Raw genomic sequence first — 18,094 nt, 5'->3', positions numbered from 1 at the left:
ATGTAATGTATGGTGATTAACATAACAATAAAAATTTTTTTAAAAAAGCTCTCTTCCGGGCGCCTGGGTGGCTCAGTTGGTTAAGCGACTGCCTTCGGCTCAGGTCATGATCCTGGAGTCCCGGGATCGAGTCCTGCATTAGGCTCCCTGCTCAGCAGGGAGTCTGCTTCTCCCTCTGACCCTCTTCCCTCTCGTGCTCTCTATCTCTCATTCTCTCTCTCTCAAATAAATAAAAAAAATCTTAAAAAAAAAAAGTTTAAAAAAAAAAAAGCTCTCTTCCCTACCCCAGCACTGGTGTGGAAGAGCAGAGGAGAAGGAGGGGCGTGGATGTGGGACAGACGGGCCTCCTGTCAAAGAAAAACTTCACCAGAGTTCAACAGGCAAGGACGACTTTATTCAGGACTATTGCAACCGGGGAGAGAGATTGAACTCCACTTCAAATACAACAGGGACACGTGGGGATTTCTAGCCAATGGGCAGGGTGAGGAATTGGATGGAAAATTACTAAGAAGAACTTGGTGAAGTAGCAAGGGCAGGGGGACGCAAAGTGATTGGACAGCAAGAGTGGAGGGCTTCTCAACAAACCAGTCTAGCAGGATTCTTTGCTAAAACTCAGCTGGGCAGGCCAAAGGCAGGCCGAGGATGACATCTCGTTCAAAAGAGGGCTCAGGCGACCCTGACTGAAGTCGGGGCAAGGGGGGCGTCCTTGCCTCACCCTGAGCCAAAACTCCAGAGTGTTGGCAGGCGAGGGGGCTTGGAATTACATGTGAATTGAAGTTTAAAACAAACAGGATTGAGTCTGAACCGAAATGAAACGGTTTTCATGACTGACAGCTACTGCAAAGTTTCGGGATTGGACTGGGAATTGTTACTGGAGCCAGCCCTTCGCCCTCCACGGGCAAAGGAGGGCTGGTCAGAGCACAGCCGGTAGCTCCACCGGACACAGCGGGCACTGGAGAAACGAGACTGAACGAAATCCCGAGCATGGCCTGAGCAGGCTCCTCAGGAAAGCGTTCCCCGTGCGGCAGGCAGGATAACGTCCCCCACTATGTTCACCGACTGCTGGGAGCTGCCGGGCGGTGCGGTGGGGGAAACCGGTTTCAGGAGTCCTGGTAACGAGCGCCATCTAGTGGAGAGAACGCGCAAACGCAGACCCCGGGTGAAAGGTGAGCTTGCAGGGCCCGAGGAAGCTCCGAAGGTTTGGAGGGACAGTAACTGGCCCATCTCAGCAGTGCTCATGCCTCCTACAGCACTTGCCCCCCAGGCAGAAAAAATGTCCCACCTCCACAAGGCTCCGGGGGATCGGCGACCCCCCAGCTTCTGGGGAGAAGGCTTGAACCCAGGAAGCCGCCAAATCATGAGGTGCAGACGGTGTGGGGGTGTCTGTGTGGAAGATGCGGCTTCACTTGCCCTCATGGGGGCTCCACAGACGGACCCGGAAACGCTGGGAAACGGGGCTCCGGTGAGGCGTGACCACCGCAGCCCAGGATGCTGCCGGCGCGGGCTCCGGGACAGCACCTTCAAGCCGGGCAGGCAACCAATGAGAGCTGGAACCCGCTTTCCTGGGCGCGTCCTTGTGCATCTAGAACCCCCCACGGTCCGAAACTTACCTTCATATAGTAGTCAGCGCATCCATGCAAATCTCCATCAAATTTAGGTTCCAAACTGCAATTGGATTCTGATGCTTTAGTGAAATGGAGATAATAATAGCACCTGCCTCAGTGGGGCGCTTGGGGGCCTCCGTCTTGTGCTAACGCTTGTTTTGAAAACGGAAATTGGACCGGATGCAATTGGTATGGTAAGATGGCATTCGAGTCTTACCCAAACTGCACGTTTGATTGCAACTCACCCACCCGAAGTACCAGGTGAACTCCGAAAACCGCACCCGGCTGAAGGGAGCCGCGTGGGACCCCGCACACCGTGTGCCGTGACCCTCACGCAGCCTCATCGGGCGCTCCCGCTGCCCGTCCCACTGCAGGGATCTCTCCTTCCACCTCTTCACAAGAACCCACATGCCTGCTTCCACAACCTAACCTCACGTCTGTGACCAAGTAAAAAGCCCTATTTTTGTAGTACTGATTTCTTCATTTCACATGTGTAAAACTGCGCTACCATTTTCATTAACCTTTTTATTTGTATCACCAACGTTTGTGAGTGCTGTATCCCTAGCCCTACTTCCCGCAAAACTTGTGCTTGCAGTTTTGTTTGGTGTTGTGATTTTTAGGAACTAGGACGTCATGTTATAGAACTGAGTGCATAAGTAAAACATTCAGCTGCTGTTAGGATCATAGTAACAATTATTATTGAACCTCTGGTGCTTGAATAACACTTGCCATTTTTTTTCAAAGTTCTTTCCCAATTATGAATTGACTTTATCCTCATGCTTTGCTTGTGGATTTTTCTGATTATACATAAAAGAAAACGCAACCCAGAGACAGAACTTGCCCAAGATCACACTCTCAAGTCCCAGCCGAAAAAAGCCTGTTCCTTCTCTTCAAATTTCTTAAGGAAAAAAAAATGCAGATATTACTTGTAAAACCTACATCCAAACCTTGTAAAGCAAAATGTACATAAGAGCATGGCCATTTGAAGGTGCCTGGGTGGCTCAGTCAGTTAAGGCAGCTGCCTTCAGCTCAGGTCATGATCCCAGGATCCTGGGATTGAGCCCCGCATTGGGCTCCCCGCTCAGCGGAGAGTCTGCTTCTCCCTCTCCCTCTGCTGCTCCCCCTGCTTGTGCTCTCTGTCAAATAAATAAATAAAATCTAAAAAAAAAAAAAAAAAAGATCATGGCCATTTGGGAGTCAAAGGTGGATAGGAGAGAGGGCATTTCATCACAAAAGAATCCTTGAAGAGGTGACTTGGGAATGTGGAAAAAGAGTGGGTGGAAGGAAGAAAGTTGCAGGATGGAGACAAATCAGTGGATAGCAAGGGTCTCAAACTCAGATGCCGACAGGGGCCAAGCAAACAACAGGAATGAATGAAATGCTCCAGGTGTAACCGCTAGAGAAGGGTGGGGACTGCGGTGACTCAGGTTGCACCAGAGGGGTAGCCTCTGGGGGGTGCTGACCAATTTGTGCCGCTCCTACAGAGCGGATCCAACATCTGACTTTTTAAGAGAAGAAAATTCAGATTTTATGTGACACTTCTAGGTTGGGCTGTTTTTTCATTCTAATTGCGGTCTCAACATCAACTGTTTTCTAAACATTGGCAACTAATTCAAATATTCTAAAACACTCTTGAGGCCAAAGTCACACATTCACAGATAGAGCCGGTAGGCTGCCAGTATTCAACCTCTGAGAGATGCTGCTCAGGGCTTGGGGCCCCAAGCAAAGAAGTCTGAACAATGATGGACACAAAATATGTTATTTATTGTCAATTTCTGCAAAGACACATTTAAGCAACAAAATATACATTTGTCGACCTTTTAGAATTTGTTTTATACATTAACAAATACAATGTGCTACCATAGCAATAAATTAAATGTACATTATTTACATTACATAGGCAGTCGGGGTCTACGAATCACCTCCTCAAGAAGAGGAAAGAAAGAAAAGTCATCATCACATGGATCATCATTTCCAAGCTACACTTCTTAGGTTCTATCACACAAAGGAATCTCTTCACATTAGAACATCGGCACTCCCCAGGCCGGAGTGTAGAAGGGTAACGTCCATGACGCGGGAGAGTTGGCATACATGCTAAGGAGCGGGAAGGAGGAACTGACCGTTCCGAGTGGAAATATTACAAAATCAAGGATGATGGCATTTAAATTCCAGCCTTCCAGCCAAACACCCTCTCCCCAGGGCTGGTAAGGCCCAGGACAGAGCCATTGCCCCAACAGCCTCTCACTAGGCAGGGCTCTGCTGTCCTTGGCCCTAGTGGGGGTGGTCTCCTTCCTCCCAAAGGGGCAGATGGCCTGGCTGAGAGGAGGGAGTTGTGGGGTTGGGGTGGGCGAGGGGCTAGTGCTACCACTAGCTAGAACGCTCCCCGGCAGCCTAGGCAAACTCCACTGACCCACTTCCACCTTGCCGAGAGGGAGCTTGAGGAGAAGCCGTGGGTCCCTGCCAGCCACCTACTTGACCCCTGGCCATTCCCCCACAACAACCTATCTCTGTTGACTCAGAATCAAATGAGGAAGGTAGTGTTTGCATTGGCACCCTAACCAGTCAGGGTAAGAAAGTGACTCTGGCTCTCGTCCTACCTTGGCACAGGAACCTACACTTTTATTAACCACCTTTGTTTAAGGATCAGGGAGAACAGAGTTTTCTTTTACCACTTTTCTTCTGAACTTAAGAAGGGGAAACTGAGGGCTAGGTAACTGCACTCTGCCCCAGCCTCCACCCCCATTACAGACCAGAGCTGAAGACCTGAGGTTACCAGGAACGGTCCACTAAAAATCTCTTTCCCTCCTTGTTTTCTCTGCTCAAGCCGCATCCAAAACCCCAGGGCCCTCACTGGAAAACTGAGTGCATATCCCTCCTGATGAAAAGAAGAGACTGAAGTCCCACCTTGACCGCGGACAGCTCCCAACCAGGGCCCAGGCACTAGCTAACTGACTCCTCCAAAACTCAGGGCCCCAGCAAATGTAGCCACCCGTTCAACCGACCATGTAGGTGGCACCGAAGAACGGGCCTGGGCTGTGGGTTCCAATCCCAGCTTTGCCACTCGTTAGTTGTGCGACCTCCAGTGAGTCACTTCCCCTCACTGGGGCTGAGGTTTCTCAGCTGGATGACGATATGGATGGATTAGATGTCAAAAGGGGCCCAGAAGGCTTGGACATTGAGATGAGGCCAACAAGGCTGAACCACAGAATGTTTTTCACTCATTTTTCATTCATTCATCATTTTCCATTCGTTAGAAACTCTAGGTCAGATCTTCTATCTCAAGCTCATTCTGCATCTGTTGTTAAGCATCAACTGAGCATATGGGTGCCCTGCAGAGTCTGACCAGTGTAGTTTCTTCCACGAGTCAGGCACTTCCCAGAGGCAGAGATGTGTCCAGATCACAAGCAGAGTGTTTCAAATCCCAGCATGAGCACCGTCAGGATGAGTCTGGTCACAGGGACCAAGGAGACTTGAGCAAATATTTGAGCCCCAAGACTGGGTGCAGCAATAAAAGGAAACTTTGGACCAGAGCAGATGCAAGAGAATATGGGGGAAGCAGCCTTCAGGAACCCAAGCTGCCTGCCCCATGGTGCAGAGGGGTGGGATGAGACTGTCCACTCTCTGTCCTCGTCCCCCTCAGCCCTAGGACCTCACGGGCTGGTCATGTATACTCTGGAAGCCATAGATGGGTTGGACTTTCTAGAGAAGGTGAGACAGGACCCAGAGAGAGGAACGCTTCAGACCCTGCCCAGTGCACCCCTAGTAGCAAACAGAAGGTAGACACCACTTCTCAGGTCTGTTTCGTAGGGAACAGGCCTGTGCCTCCCAGGGTCCCTGGACACACCCAGCCATCCTGGCCACTGGCTCAGAGGCAGGGGCAGAGCCCTCCCAGGAGGTGGGGGCTGCAGAAGGAACAGCCAGAGCAGTGGAGGAAAGCAGGTATGAGGCTCCCAAGGACAGGGTGGGGACAACCTGGAAACTCCAGAGGACCCCCAGACCACAACACAGCACAGCACAACCACCAAGCAGCTATAAATACCAGCTACCCAAGAAGCAAGCCAGAACCTGGAAGAGTTGTGTGTTTTTTGTTTTTGTTTTAAACGCAGTTTGACCTTTCAAGTTCCTTCAGAAAGCCAGCCAACAGAACACTGCCAGAATCCGCAGACCTCATTCCAGCAGTGGGTGCTGCTACAGTGATTTTTAATAAAAGCTAAACAGACGCTTGTTGACCTTCTTTCTCACTGGAAGAAATTTTACTGGACTAGAATTTTAAGTAAACACGTTTCCCAAATAGTGAGGGGAGAGATCCACCCAGCCGGCAAATAGGATCCCACAACGTCCGCATGAGTGAGAGACAAAGGATCAAGGTTTTGCTCTAATGGCAAAAGCAGTGGGGAAACGGTCACATCAGTCAAAAACAAGTAGAACATTGACAGGATTGCTTTGACTTCAGAACAGGCCCGAATCCCACTGCAAATAAAACATTTGGTAGAAATCCTTGTCATCGGCTCACGGAAGAAGGGGCCCAGCCTGAGGCACCAGGGCTATCCCATGTTACAGGGCCCCACTCGCACCCCCAGGGCTCTGCAGACGGGGATGGGTGAGACACAGGGAAGGGGGGCCTGCTCCTGAGAGTGAGCTGGCTCTGGCCAAGGGGGCAGGGGGCAGGCAGCCTCTGAACTGCATCCAGCTGGGGCCCAGGTCATAAAAATCCCGCCAATGTGACCACTGCCTACAGACCCGTGGGTGAAGGGGATTGGGGGACCAAGCGCCAACAAGGCCAAAGGGCACAGCAGCTGGAAAGAGCCCCCAAGGTAGCCCTGCCCGCCCCCCCGGCCCACAGATGCCAGGAGCAGAAATCGCAGAAGGATGTCGCTCCTTCCTCACGCCTACCTTCCACGTCCACACGTCGACCGAGGGGACAGGTCACCCCCCACCTCCCCGGCTCTGACCTAAGTGGTAGGCTAAAGCAACTCTTCCACGAACCTCCACCTCCAGCGGGGACCTGATCCCATCCCAGCCCACGGCCCCACGGTTCTCCTCAGCCAAGGCCCCACAGCACAGTTCGCCAGCTTGCTCTTCCTGAATTCCTTCCTGCTCCGGGCCGCCCACCCCTCCTTGGGGAACACATCTGCTCTGAGGGGAGAGACTGACCAGGGCTTCTCCCACAGCAACGGCGTGGGGCCACCTCCACACACGCGCAGCTCTGTCTCGCCTCTGCTGCCGGCACCCAGGGTGCGCTGGCCTCAGGGACGAGGCAGTGCTGGGCCCGAGGGCGGCAGATGGGCCAGAAAGCAGCTCCTAGCGCAGAAGCACACAGCTGTGCGAGCAACGCCGCTGATTTCTAGCCTCACATCGTGGAGGCCGGCTACAGATCTTGGTGCCTGGAAAAGTGGTCCCTCCGCCACCACTCAATGGGTTTGCTGTGCCTGTCACGTGCAGGACACTGTGCTGCCCCTCCCCGTGCAGCATCGAGCTGGCGGCCCCTGCACCCCACCTCACCGCTTTCTGCTTCTCCAGTCTTGGCCCCAGTCCCCAGGACCCAGATCCCCTTTGCCCAACTCTTTCCTCTGTGCACAAAACAAGGTGATGCACGAGCCAGACACACGTCACACGGGCCGGTCGGGAGCAGGGGGAGCCTGGAGGAATGAGGCCTCGTCCAGAGAAGGAGAGTGCTTGCAGGGTGCCTCGGCAAGGGGCAGGCAGGATGGTGGCCAGATCGGGACACGGGGACAGACAGCTGGTCTGGTGGGCAAGTGGCCGGTGGGGCAGCAGGACTGTAACGGTCAGAATAGTGGATGGCACCCCCAAACTGCCGGAATAGGAGCCTTCTCCGAGACAGAATCGGGGCTTCCCTGGAGGAGAGAGGGAGGGATAGGATGACCAAACGCTGCGTAAGGAGAACGTGTGCCCGTGGCGACAGCCCACTGAATGGGCTTGGGACACGAGGGCCAAAGACAAGGGTGCCGGACATTAGGCAGTGTGAGCAGGTGGGCATAAACGCTCACGTGGTGAACAGAGGGGGGTGAAGGTGAGTGTCAGAATTGCCACGGTCTCTTCTGCTTTTTCACAGGTTTCTATAAAGTGGGCGGAACTCTGGCCCCCGCTTGGTTCCCACCGAGCCTCGCCGGCAGGGAGAGGACTGGAAACTCAAATGGCTCTCTAGTAACTTCACCAGCAGGAGGTCAGGCCTTGGTGGTGGCAAACCGGACCCAGGCCCTGCTCTGCTGAAAACCACACACTCCCTCAGCTGAGAATGTTGAGGGGGCTGGGGCATCTCTGAACATGCAGAGAGGACACATTTCAGCCCAGAGCCCCAGCAGAAGACACAAGGAGGGAAAGGCTTCCAAGAACAGGGAGACAAGGGGACAAACTGAAGGATCCCCTGTCTGAGGGAGGAAGGCCAGCTCTGGGCTACTACCCCTCTGCCTGCTGGAACCGGGCTCCTCCCAAGGCAGGGAGACCGACTCAGTGAGTCTGGCCCAATCATATTGGGCAACCCTTCCCGTCCGCACCCGAGGCCACCTGCGGTTCTTCTTCCATTCAGACCCGGGCCCCATCACAGAGCCTTCAGGGAAGAGGTGTGCGGCCCTCCCCAGCTCAGGATCCCTCTGGCCAGTCTCAGGACACGAGGACCCTGATTTTAAAGTGGACACACCTTCCTTCGTGGCCACAGCAGGACAAACACGTGACCCACCTTTGACAAGCGAAGGACTCCTCTTTCACATTAGTGACCCTGTTTTAAGAAAAACCCACACAAGAGTTATAAGTAACCAAACAACAGAATCCCCGCTGACTGCGGCCCCTGTGCGCTCAGCTCTCAGCTCTCTGGGGAGCTAGGGAAGGGACACAGGGCCCCAGGAGCCGAGAGTTCCCAGCTCACACCTGTGTGTGTCCCAGGGTGTGACTCTTAACACAGGAGGTGTGGCGGAGGTGGCTGGCAGCCCCAGGCCAATGCCTGCTCCATGCGGGGACTGTGGCATCACCCCCAGATCTGGCCAGAGCTCTCCTTCTCCCAGTGGGCTGTGTGAGACACCCCCTTCCTCCGGCCCCCAGGAAGGACAGCTGGCTTTGGGAGGGGGCTGAGGGTGGGATGCAGGAGGCCATGCCGTCATGCCCCTAACTCTTACCGCACTAGAGCTGCCATGGCTGAGCTTGTCGAAGCGGAATTTCAGGTTTGACCTCGGGGAATTTCTGCTTTTGGCATCTAGGAAAGAGAGAAGTGTCCATGAAGAGTGGGCGGGGCTGTAGAGTCAGTGCGGGGGGGGGGGGGGGGGGGGGGAGCCTCCTCCCGCCCCGGGGCACTCCAGCTGACCTGCAGCAATTTGTCAGAGTCAACTCTTAAACCTTGAGAAATTTTTAGAAATGTCAGCTGGTTGGAAAACCCAGGCATTTTTTAAAAAAATATACAGAAGCTTCCAACTCAATAAACCCTATTCACCAAAGATAATAAATACTCAAAAGTCCTCGCTCCCCAATTATTTCACTGCACTTGACTACTATCAGCTCTCGTCGGGTGACTCAGGTCCACGGCGCCTGCCGGGCGCTTCCTCCCTGCTCGGCACAGCCCACTGTGGGCCGGGGCTCGCTTCCTCCCCGCTTGGCACAGCCCACTGTGGGCCGGGGCTCGGGCAGAGCTGGGCACTCAGCACGGAGAGCAGCGGCTGCTACAAAATCAGGGCCTGGCTTCAACTAATGCAGAAAATGTTAAGAAACACAGATGAAATTTGAAGACGCGCTGCGTCTGTAGCCATCACATTAGGAAGGATACAAACACCAGAGCCGGTTCTCGTCCGGCACTTGAGAACTAGTATGTGATTCAGCAAAGAAGTTGCTTACGTCCCCGACGAAATATCAATCATCAGTCATGTCAGAACTACACCTTGTTGGTCATCTGCAACTTCCAGTCGTCCACAAATACAGAGGTTAGACAAACACCAATCGGAGCGCTTGGCAAGAATCAACTGGCAATACGGGACTTAGAATAGAGAATTCTAATGTATCACTATTTATATTCATAAACAAGCGTGTGCACATGTGCACGTGCGCGGGACAGCTGGGCAGGGAACATGACCAGCACACCAGCGGCAGGGGGACTGCTCGGCTTTCCGGCTTTCCTCTGCCCTGGGGGAGTCTACAGGTCAGCACACTCCAGCCGGACACTGCTGGCCCCTTCAGATCAGGGGGTTCCAGCCAGCATGGTGAGTCACTCTCAGTCGGGCCTGCCAATCCCCACTCAGGGCTCCAGGCGCCCAGGTGTGACATGACCAACGGTCAGGGCATCAGAGACTACAGAAGACTGGAGGTCAGGCCCTCCCAGGGGACTCCCCTCTGCTTGGCCCTGTCTCTCCCCAAAAGCAGCCAAGCAGCTCACAACAGGTTCCCAGAGGTCAGCAAACTGACCCCGGTCCTGCGGGTCCCCAGCACGGCCTCCGTGAGGCTGGCAGCAGGAGGGGGCCGGGGTTCACTACTGCGCGGGGACAGGGGTGGAGAGCAGGAAGCACGGGAGCGGGTCCCCAGGCCCGTTCAAGGTCCCCTCCTGCCCCGGGTGACCTTCAGCTAGTGGCAGACCCTCTCAAAACCTCCTGCTACTCAGAACCTTATTTGCTTTGGTATTTATTTAATACCAAGTAGGAGCCACGTTTGCTTACGTATTCTTTCATTCATTCCTTCAATATTTAATTAAGCCTTATTTTTTATTTTTTTATTTTTATTTTTTTAAAGATTTTATTTATTTATTCATGAGAGACAGAGAGAGAGAGAGAGAGGCAGAGGGAGAAGCAGGCTCCCAAGGAGCAGGGAGCCCGATGCGGGACTCGATCCCAGGACCCCGGGATCATGACCTGAGCCGAAGGCAGACGCCTAACCATCTGAGCCACCAAGGCGCCCTAAGCCTTATTTTTTAAAAACCAGGGTATTTATATTAGACCAAAGAGTCTGGGCACTTGAGGGTTTTACAGATGGGGAGACTGAGGCTCAGAGGGGTGAGCCTGTCCTTGCCACACCCAGGGAGTGAGTGAAAGGAAGCCCGTGAACTGGCTCTCTCTGTGTTTCTATCATCTGACTAGACTTTCTCAGCCTCAGCCTATTGACATTTCCGGCCAGATAATCCTGTGTTGTGGGGGGCTGCTCCGTACTTTGTCGGATGTTTAGCAGCATTCCTGAACTCTACCCATCAGATGTCAGCAGCATACTCTCCCACAATCATGAAAACCGGGGGAGAAGGGAGCAAGATGGCGGAGGAGTAGGAGACCTGGATTTCATCTGGTCTCAGGAATTCAGCTGAATAGGGATCAAACCATTCTGAACACCTACGAACTCAACAGGAGATTGAAGAAAAGAATAGCAGCAACTCTCTGAACAGAAAAGCCACCACTTTCTGGAAGGTAGGACGTGCAGAGAAGTGAATCTGAGGCGATATTCAGGAGGAGAGATGGCGGGGGAGAGGGCCTCCGTCGGCCGCTTCTGGCAAGTGCTAGAACCGCGGAGAACAAAATCGGAACTTTTGGAAGTCGGCTCCGCGGAGGGACGTCGCTCCAGTGGTTAAGCAGGGGGTGGAACCCTCGCGGGACAGTGTGGTCTCAGGACCCTCGGGGTCACAGAAAGACCGGAGGTGCCTGAGTGCAGCAGAGCTCCCAGGTATCGGAGCGGGGAAGCCGGCTGCAGAGACGGAGCCGAGGCGCGGGCTCTCAGCTCAGGGTTGCCATACACTGTGATCGGTGACAGTCAGGCCACTGCTCCTCCAGCAGGGGCCCAACAAGCGGCAGATCCGGGGAGACTCCCCTCCCTCCCCAGGGAGGAGCGGCGCGGGAGCGCACCGCAGGGATCTGCTGGGTTTGGAGACTCCACACGGGGTCGGGTGCCAGAGATAGAAACGCTCGGTCACAGGCCGGGTGAGGACGCAGTGCGGCCAGAGACCAGGGAGATGGGAGTGACTGACTGCTTTTCTCTGGGGTCGCACTGAGGAGCGGGGCCCTGAGTTCTCGGCTCCCCTGGGGCAGAGATTGGGAGGCCACCATTTTCACTCTCGTCCGCCAAAGCTGCACCGAGAGCTTGCAGGGAAAGAAAGCTCCTGAGAGCAAACCCGAGCAGCTTGCTTAGCCCGGACCGACAAGGGCGGGGCAATTCCGCCTCCGGCAAAGACATTTGGGAACCACGGCAACAGGCCCCTCCCCCAGAAGATCAGCATGAACAGCCAGCCAAGACCAAGTTTACCCATCAATGAGAACAGCAGAACTCCAGCACTAGGGGAATACTGCACACAGAATTCATGGCTTTTTTACCATGATTCATTAGTCTTTCAAAGTTAATTTTTTTAACTGTCTTTTTTTTAATGAATTTTTCTTTTTCCCTTTTCAACCAACATCTTATTAATCCCTTTTAAAAAAAATTTGTTTTATTTTTCATTTTTAGAGTCGTATTCTATCCCTTCATAGTAGTTACCCTTATTTTTGGCATATAAGTTGTTCTCTCTTTAAAATTTTGAGATACAGTTTCTTCTAACAGATCAAAATATACCCTAAATCTCTAGGGTATGGCTTTGTTCTAGTCTCCTCCTGATCACATTCTCTCCCCTTTTTTTTTCTTTCTTCTTTTTTTAATCCTCTTCTTACTTTTTTCAAACACCTTATCAATTCCTTTTTTAAAATTTTTTATACTTTTTATCTTTACAGTCATATTCCATTCCTTCATTATATCAACCCTTATTTTGTACATATTTAAGTCTTTATTTCTTTAAAATTTTAGGAGGCACTTTCTTCTAACAGACCAAAATACAACCAAAATCTAGTGTGTGGCACTGATCTATGAACCAGCCTGATCATATTTGATCATATTCTGTTTTTTTTGTTTTGTTCTGTTCTTGTTTGTTTTTATCTTTTTCTTTTTCTTTGTTTTTTTCTTTCATTCCCTTTCTTTTCCCCTGGTTTCAGCTCTTTTCTAATTTCTTTAGAATATATTTCCTGGGGACATTGTTAACCTGTTACCATTTTGTTCTCTCATTCATCTATTCTCCTCTGGACAAAATGACAAGACAAAAAAAATCACCTCAGCAAAAAGAACAAGAGGTAGTACCATCTGCCAGGGACCTACTCAATATGGACATGAGTATGATATCACACCTAGGGTTCAAAATCATGATTTTAAAGATACTAGCTGGGCTTGAAAAAAGCATGGAAGTTATTAGAGAAACCCTTTCTGGTGAAATAAAAGAACTAAAATCTAACCAAGTCAAAATCAAAAAGTCTATTAATGAGGTGCAATAAAAAATGGGGGCACTAACTGCTAGGATAAATGAAGAGGAAGAGAGAATAAGCGATATAGAAGACCAAATGATGGAAAATAAAGAAGCTGAGAAAAAGAGAGATAAACAACTACTGGATCACGAGGGCAAAATTCGAGAGATAAGGGATACGATAAGACGAAACAACATGAGAATAATTGGGATCCCAGAAGAAGAAGAAAGAGAGAGAGGGGCAGAAGGTATATTGGAGCAAATAATAGCAGAGAACTTCCCTCATGTGGGGAAGGAAACAGGCATCAAAATCCAGGAGGCACAGAGAACCCCTCTCCAAATCAATAAAAATAGGTTAACACCCCGACATCTAATAGTAAAACTTACGAGTCTCAGAGACAAGAGAAAATCCTGAAAGCAGCTCGGGAGAAGAGATATGTAACCTACAATGGTAAAAATATTAGATTGGCAACAGACCTATCCACAGAGACCTGGCAAGCCAGAAAGGACTGGCATGAGATCTTCAGAGCACTAAACGAGAAAAATATGCAGCCAAGAATACTATATCCAACTAGGCTGTCATTGAAAATAGAAGGAGAGATAAAAAGCTTCCAGGACAAACAAACACTAAAGGAATTTGCAAACACGAAACCAGCCCCACAAGAAATACTGAACGGGGTCCTCTAAGCAAAGAGAGAGCCTAAAAGCAGCATAGACCAGAAAGGAACACAGACAATATACAGTAACAGTCACCTTACAGGCAATACAATGGCACTAAATTCATATCTTTCAACAGTTACCCTGAATGTAAATGGGCTAAATGCCCCAATGAAAACACACAGGCTATCAGATTGCATTAAAAAACAAGACCCATCGATATGCTGTCTGCAAGAGCTCATTTTAGACCAAAAGACACCCCCACATTAAAAGTCAGGGGGTGGAAAACCATTTAATGCTAATGGACACCAAAAGAAAGCTGGGGTGGCAATCCTTATATCAGACAAATTAGATTTTAAAACAAAGACTGTAATAAGAGATGAGGAAGGACACTCTATCCTACTTAAAGGGTCTATCCAACAAGAAGATCTAACAGTTGTAAATATCTATGCCCCTAACATGGGAGCAGCCAATTATATAAGGCAATTGATAACAAAAGAAAAGAAACACATTGACAACAATACAATGATAGTGGGGGACTTTAACACCACGCTGACTGAAATGGACAGATCATCTAAGCAAAAGATTAACAAGGAAATAAAGACTTTAAATGAAACCCTGGACCAAATGGACTTCACAGACATAGTCAGAACATTCCATCCCAAAGCAACAGAATACACATTCTTCTCTAGTGCCCATGGAACATTCTCCAGAATAGATCACATCCTAGGTCAGAAATCAGGTCTCAACCGGTACAAAAAGATTGGGATGATTCCCTGCATATTTTCAGACCACGATGCTTTGAAACTAGAACTCAATCACAAGAGGAAACTCGGAGAGAACTCAAGTACATGGAGGCTAAAGAGCATCCTACTAAAGAATGAATGGGTCAACCTGGAAAATAAAGAAGAATTTAAAAAATTCATGGAAACCAATAAAAATGAAAACACAACTGTTCAAAATCTTTGGATGTAGCAACGGCAGTCCTAAGAGGAAAGTATATAGCAATAAAAGCCTTTCTCAAGAAACAAGAAAGGTCTCAAATACACAACCTAACCCTACACCTAAAGGAGCTAGAGACAAAACAGCAAACAAAGCCTAAACCCAGCAGGAGAAGAGAAACAATAAAGAACAGAGCAGAAATCAATGAACTAGAAACCAAAAGAACAGTAGAACAGATCAATGAAACTAGGAGCTGGTTCTTTGAAAGAATTAACAAGATTGATAAACCTCTGGCCTGACTTATCAAAAAGAAAAATGGCCCAAATCAACAAAATCATGAATGAAAGAGGAGAGATCACAACCAACACCAAAGAAATACAAACAATTATAAGAACATATTATGAGCAACTCTATGCCAGCAAATTAGATAACCTGGAAGAAATGGATGCTTTCCTAGAGATGTATCAACTACCAAAATTGAACCAGGAAGAAATAGAAAACCTGAACAGACCTATAACCCCTAAGGAAATTGAAGCAGTCCTCAAAATCTCCCAACAAACAAAAGCCCAGGGCCAGATGGCTTCCCAGGGGAATTCTATCAGACATTTAAAGAAGAATTAATACCTATTCTCCTGAAACCGTTCCAAAAAATAGAAATGGAAGGAAAACTTCCAACTCATTTTATGAGGCCACCATTACCTTGATCCCAAACCAGACAAAGACCCCATCAAAAAGGAGAATTACAGACCAATATCTTTGATGAACATGGATGCAAAAATTCTCACCAAAATACTAGCCAATAGGATCCAACAGTACATTAAAAGGATTATTCACCATGACCAAGTGGGATTGATCCCTGGGCTGCAAGGCTGGTTCAACAACCGCAAATCAATCAACATGATACAATATATTAACAAAAGAAAGAACAAGAACCATATGAGCCTCTCAATAGATGCTGAGAAAGCATTTGACAAAGTACAGCATCCTTTCCTGATCAAAACTCTTCAGAGTAGAGGGACAGAGGCTACATACCTCAATATCATAAAAGCCATCTATGAAAAACCTACAGCGAATATCATTCTCAATGGGGAAAAGCTGAGAGCTTTCCCCCTAAGGTCAGGAACGCGGCAGGGTTGTCCACTCTCACCACTGCTATTCAACATAGTATTAGAAGTCCTAGCCACAGCAATCAGACAACAAAAAGAAATCAAAGGCATCCAAATCGGCAAAGAGGAAGTCAAACTCTCACTCCTTGCAGATGATATGAAACTGTATGTGGAAAACCCAAAAGACTCCATCCCAAAACTGCTAGAACTCATACAGGAATTCAGTAAAGTGGCAGGATATAAAATCAATGCATAGAAAACAGTGGCATTCCTATACACCAACAACAAGACAGAAGAGAGAGAAATTAAGGACTCGATCCCATTTACAATTGCACCCAAAACCATAAGATACCTAGGAATAAATCTAACCAAAGAGGCAAAGGATCTGTACTCAGAAAACTATAAAATACTCATGAAAGAAATGGAAAAACGTCCCATGCTCATAGATTAGAAGAACAAACATTGTGAAGATGTCAATGGTACCTAGAGCAATCTACACATTCAATACAATCCCCATCAAAATACCATCTACTTTTTTCAAAGAAATGGAACAAATAATCCCAAAATTTGTATGGAACCAGAAGAGACCCCAGATAGCCAGAGGAATGTTGAAAAAGAAAAGGAAAGCTGGCAGCATCACAATTTCAGACTTCCGGCTCTATTACAAAGCTGTCATCATCAAGACAGTATGGTACTGGCACAAAAACAGACACATAGATCAATGGAACAGAATCGAGAGCCCAGAACAGAATAGAGAGCCCAGAAATGGACCCTCAACTCTATGGTCAACTCATCTTTGACATAGCAGGAAAGAATGTCCAGTGGAAAAAAGACATCTCTTCAACAAATTGTGTTGGGAAAATTGGACAGCCACATGCGGAAGAATCAAACTGAACCATTTCCTTACACCACACTCAAAAATAGACTCCAAATGGTTGAAAGACCTCAATGTGAGACAGGAGTCCATCAAAATCCTAAAGGAGGACAGAGGCAGCAACCTCTTCGACCTCAGCTGCAGCAACTTCTTCCTAGAAACATCGCCAAGCCAAGGGAAGCAAGGGCAAAAATGAACTACTGGGATTTCATCAAGATCAAAAACTTTTGCACAGCAAAAGAAACAGTCCACAAAACCAAAAGACAACCGACAGAATGGCAGAAAATATTTGCAAATGACATATTAGATAAAGGGTTAGTATCCAAAATCTATAAAGAACTTATCAAACTCAACACCCAAAGAACAAATAATCCAATGAATAAACGGGCAGAAGAGGGCGCCTGGGTGGCTCAGCTGGTTAAGCGACTGCCTTCGGCTCAGGTCATGATCCTGGAGTCCCAGGATCGAGTCCCACATTGGGCTCCCTGCTCAGCAGGGAGTCTGCCTCTCCCTCTGACCCTCCCCCCTCTCATCTGCTCTCTCTCTCTCACTCTCTTTCTCAAATCAATAAAATCTTAAAAAAAAAAAAAAAGAAATGGGCAGAAGACATGAATAGACATTTTTCCAAAGAAGACATCCAAATGGCCAACAGACACATGAAAAAGTGCTCAACATCGCTTGGCATCAGGAAAATCCAAATCAAAACCTCAATGAGATACCACCTCACACCCATCAGAATGGCTAAAATTAACAAGTCAGGAAACGACAGATGTTGGCGGGGATGCGGAGAAAGGGGAATCCTCCTACACTGTTGGTGGGAATGCAAGCTGGTGCCACCACTCTGGAAAACAGTATGGAGGTTCCTCAAACAGTTGAAATAGAGCTACCATACGATCCAGCAGTTGCACTACTGGGTATTTACCACAAAGATGCAAATGTAGGGATCCGAACGGGTATGTGAACCCCAATGTTCATAGCAGCAATGTCCACAATAGCCAAACTGTGGAAAGAGCCAAGGTGTCCATTGACAGATGAATGGATAAAGAAGGTGTGGTATATATACACAATGGAATATTATGCAGCCATCAAAAGGAATGAGATCTTGCCATTTGCAACAACGTGGATGGAACTGGAGGGTGTTATGCTGAGTGAAATCAGTCAGAGAAAGACATGTATCATATGACCTCACTGATATGAGGAATTCTTAATCTCAGGAAACAAACTGAGGGTTGCTGGAGTGGGGGTGGGGTGGGAGGGATGGGGTGGCTGGGTGATAGACATTGGGGAGGGTATGAGCTATGGTGAGCGCTGTGAATTGTGCAAGACTGTTGAATCACAGATCTGTACCTCTGAAACAAATAATGCAACATATGTTAAGAAAAAAAAAGAAGAAGAAGAAGATAGCAGGAGGGGAAGAATGAAGGGGAGTAAATCGGAGAGGGAGATGAACCATGAGAGACAATGGACTCTGAAAAACAAACTGAGGGTTCTAGAGGGGAGGGGGTGGGGGGATGGGTTAGTCTGGTGATGGGTATTAAAGAGGGCACATTCTGCGTGGAGCACTGGGTGTTATGCACAAACAATGAATCATGGAACACTACATCAAAAACTAATGATGTAATGTATGGTGATTAACATAACAATAAATTATTTTAAAAAACAATGAATCATGGAACAC

The 18,094-nt window shown here is 48.8% G+C and overlaps 1 protein-coding gene across 5 annotated transcripts in view; it reads right to left on the bottom strand.

Moving 5' to 3' along the window:
- Positions 1-3,347: 3,347 nt before the first annotated feature.
- RAP1GAP2 (RAP1 GTPase activating protein 2) overlaps positions 3,348-18,094 on the bottom strand; it is a 202,171-nt gene continuing 187,424 nt past the window's right edge. For all 5 annotated transcript variants that reach the window (XM_028109099.2, XM_028109098.2, XM_028109101.2 and 2 more), the window contains 3 exons: positions 8,735-8,811; positions 8,302-8,340; positions 3,348-7,459 (listed from right to left, as the gene is read on the bottom strand). In XM_028109099.2, coding sequence (XP_027964900.1) covers positions 8,739-8,811 — 73 coding nt within the window. In that variant the 3' untranslated portion in view covers positions 3,348-7,459; positions 8,302-8,340; positions 8,735-8,738. The remainder of the gene's footprint in view (positions 7,460-8,301; positions 8,341-8,734; positions 8,812-18,094) is intronic.

Source organism: Eumetopias jubatus, unplaced genomic scaffold (assembly GCF_037043125.1).
Source record: "Eumetopias jubatus isolate StellerSeaLion01/CBP00866 unplaced genomic scaffold, mEumJub1_p1.0 scaffold_10, whole genome shotgun sequence".
Lineage (NCBI taxonomy): Eukaryota > Metazoa > Chordata > Mammalia > Carnivora > Otariidae > Eumetopias > Eumetopias jubatus.
This window is presented reverse-complemented; position numbering and strand designations above follow the sequence as displayed.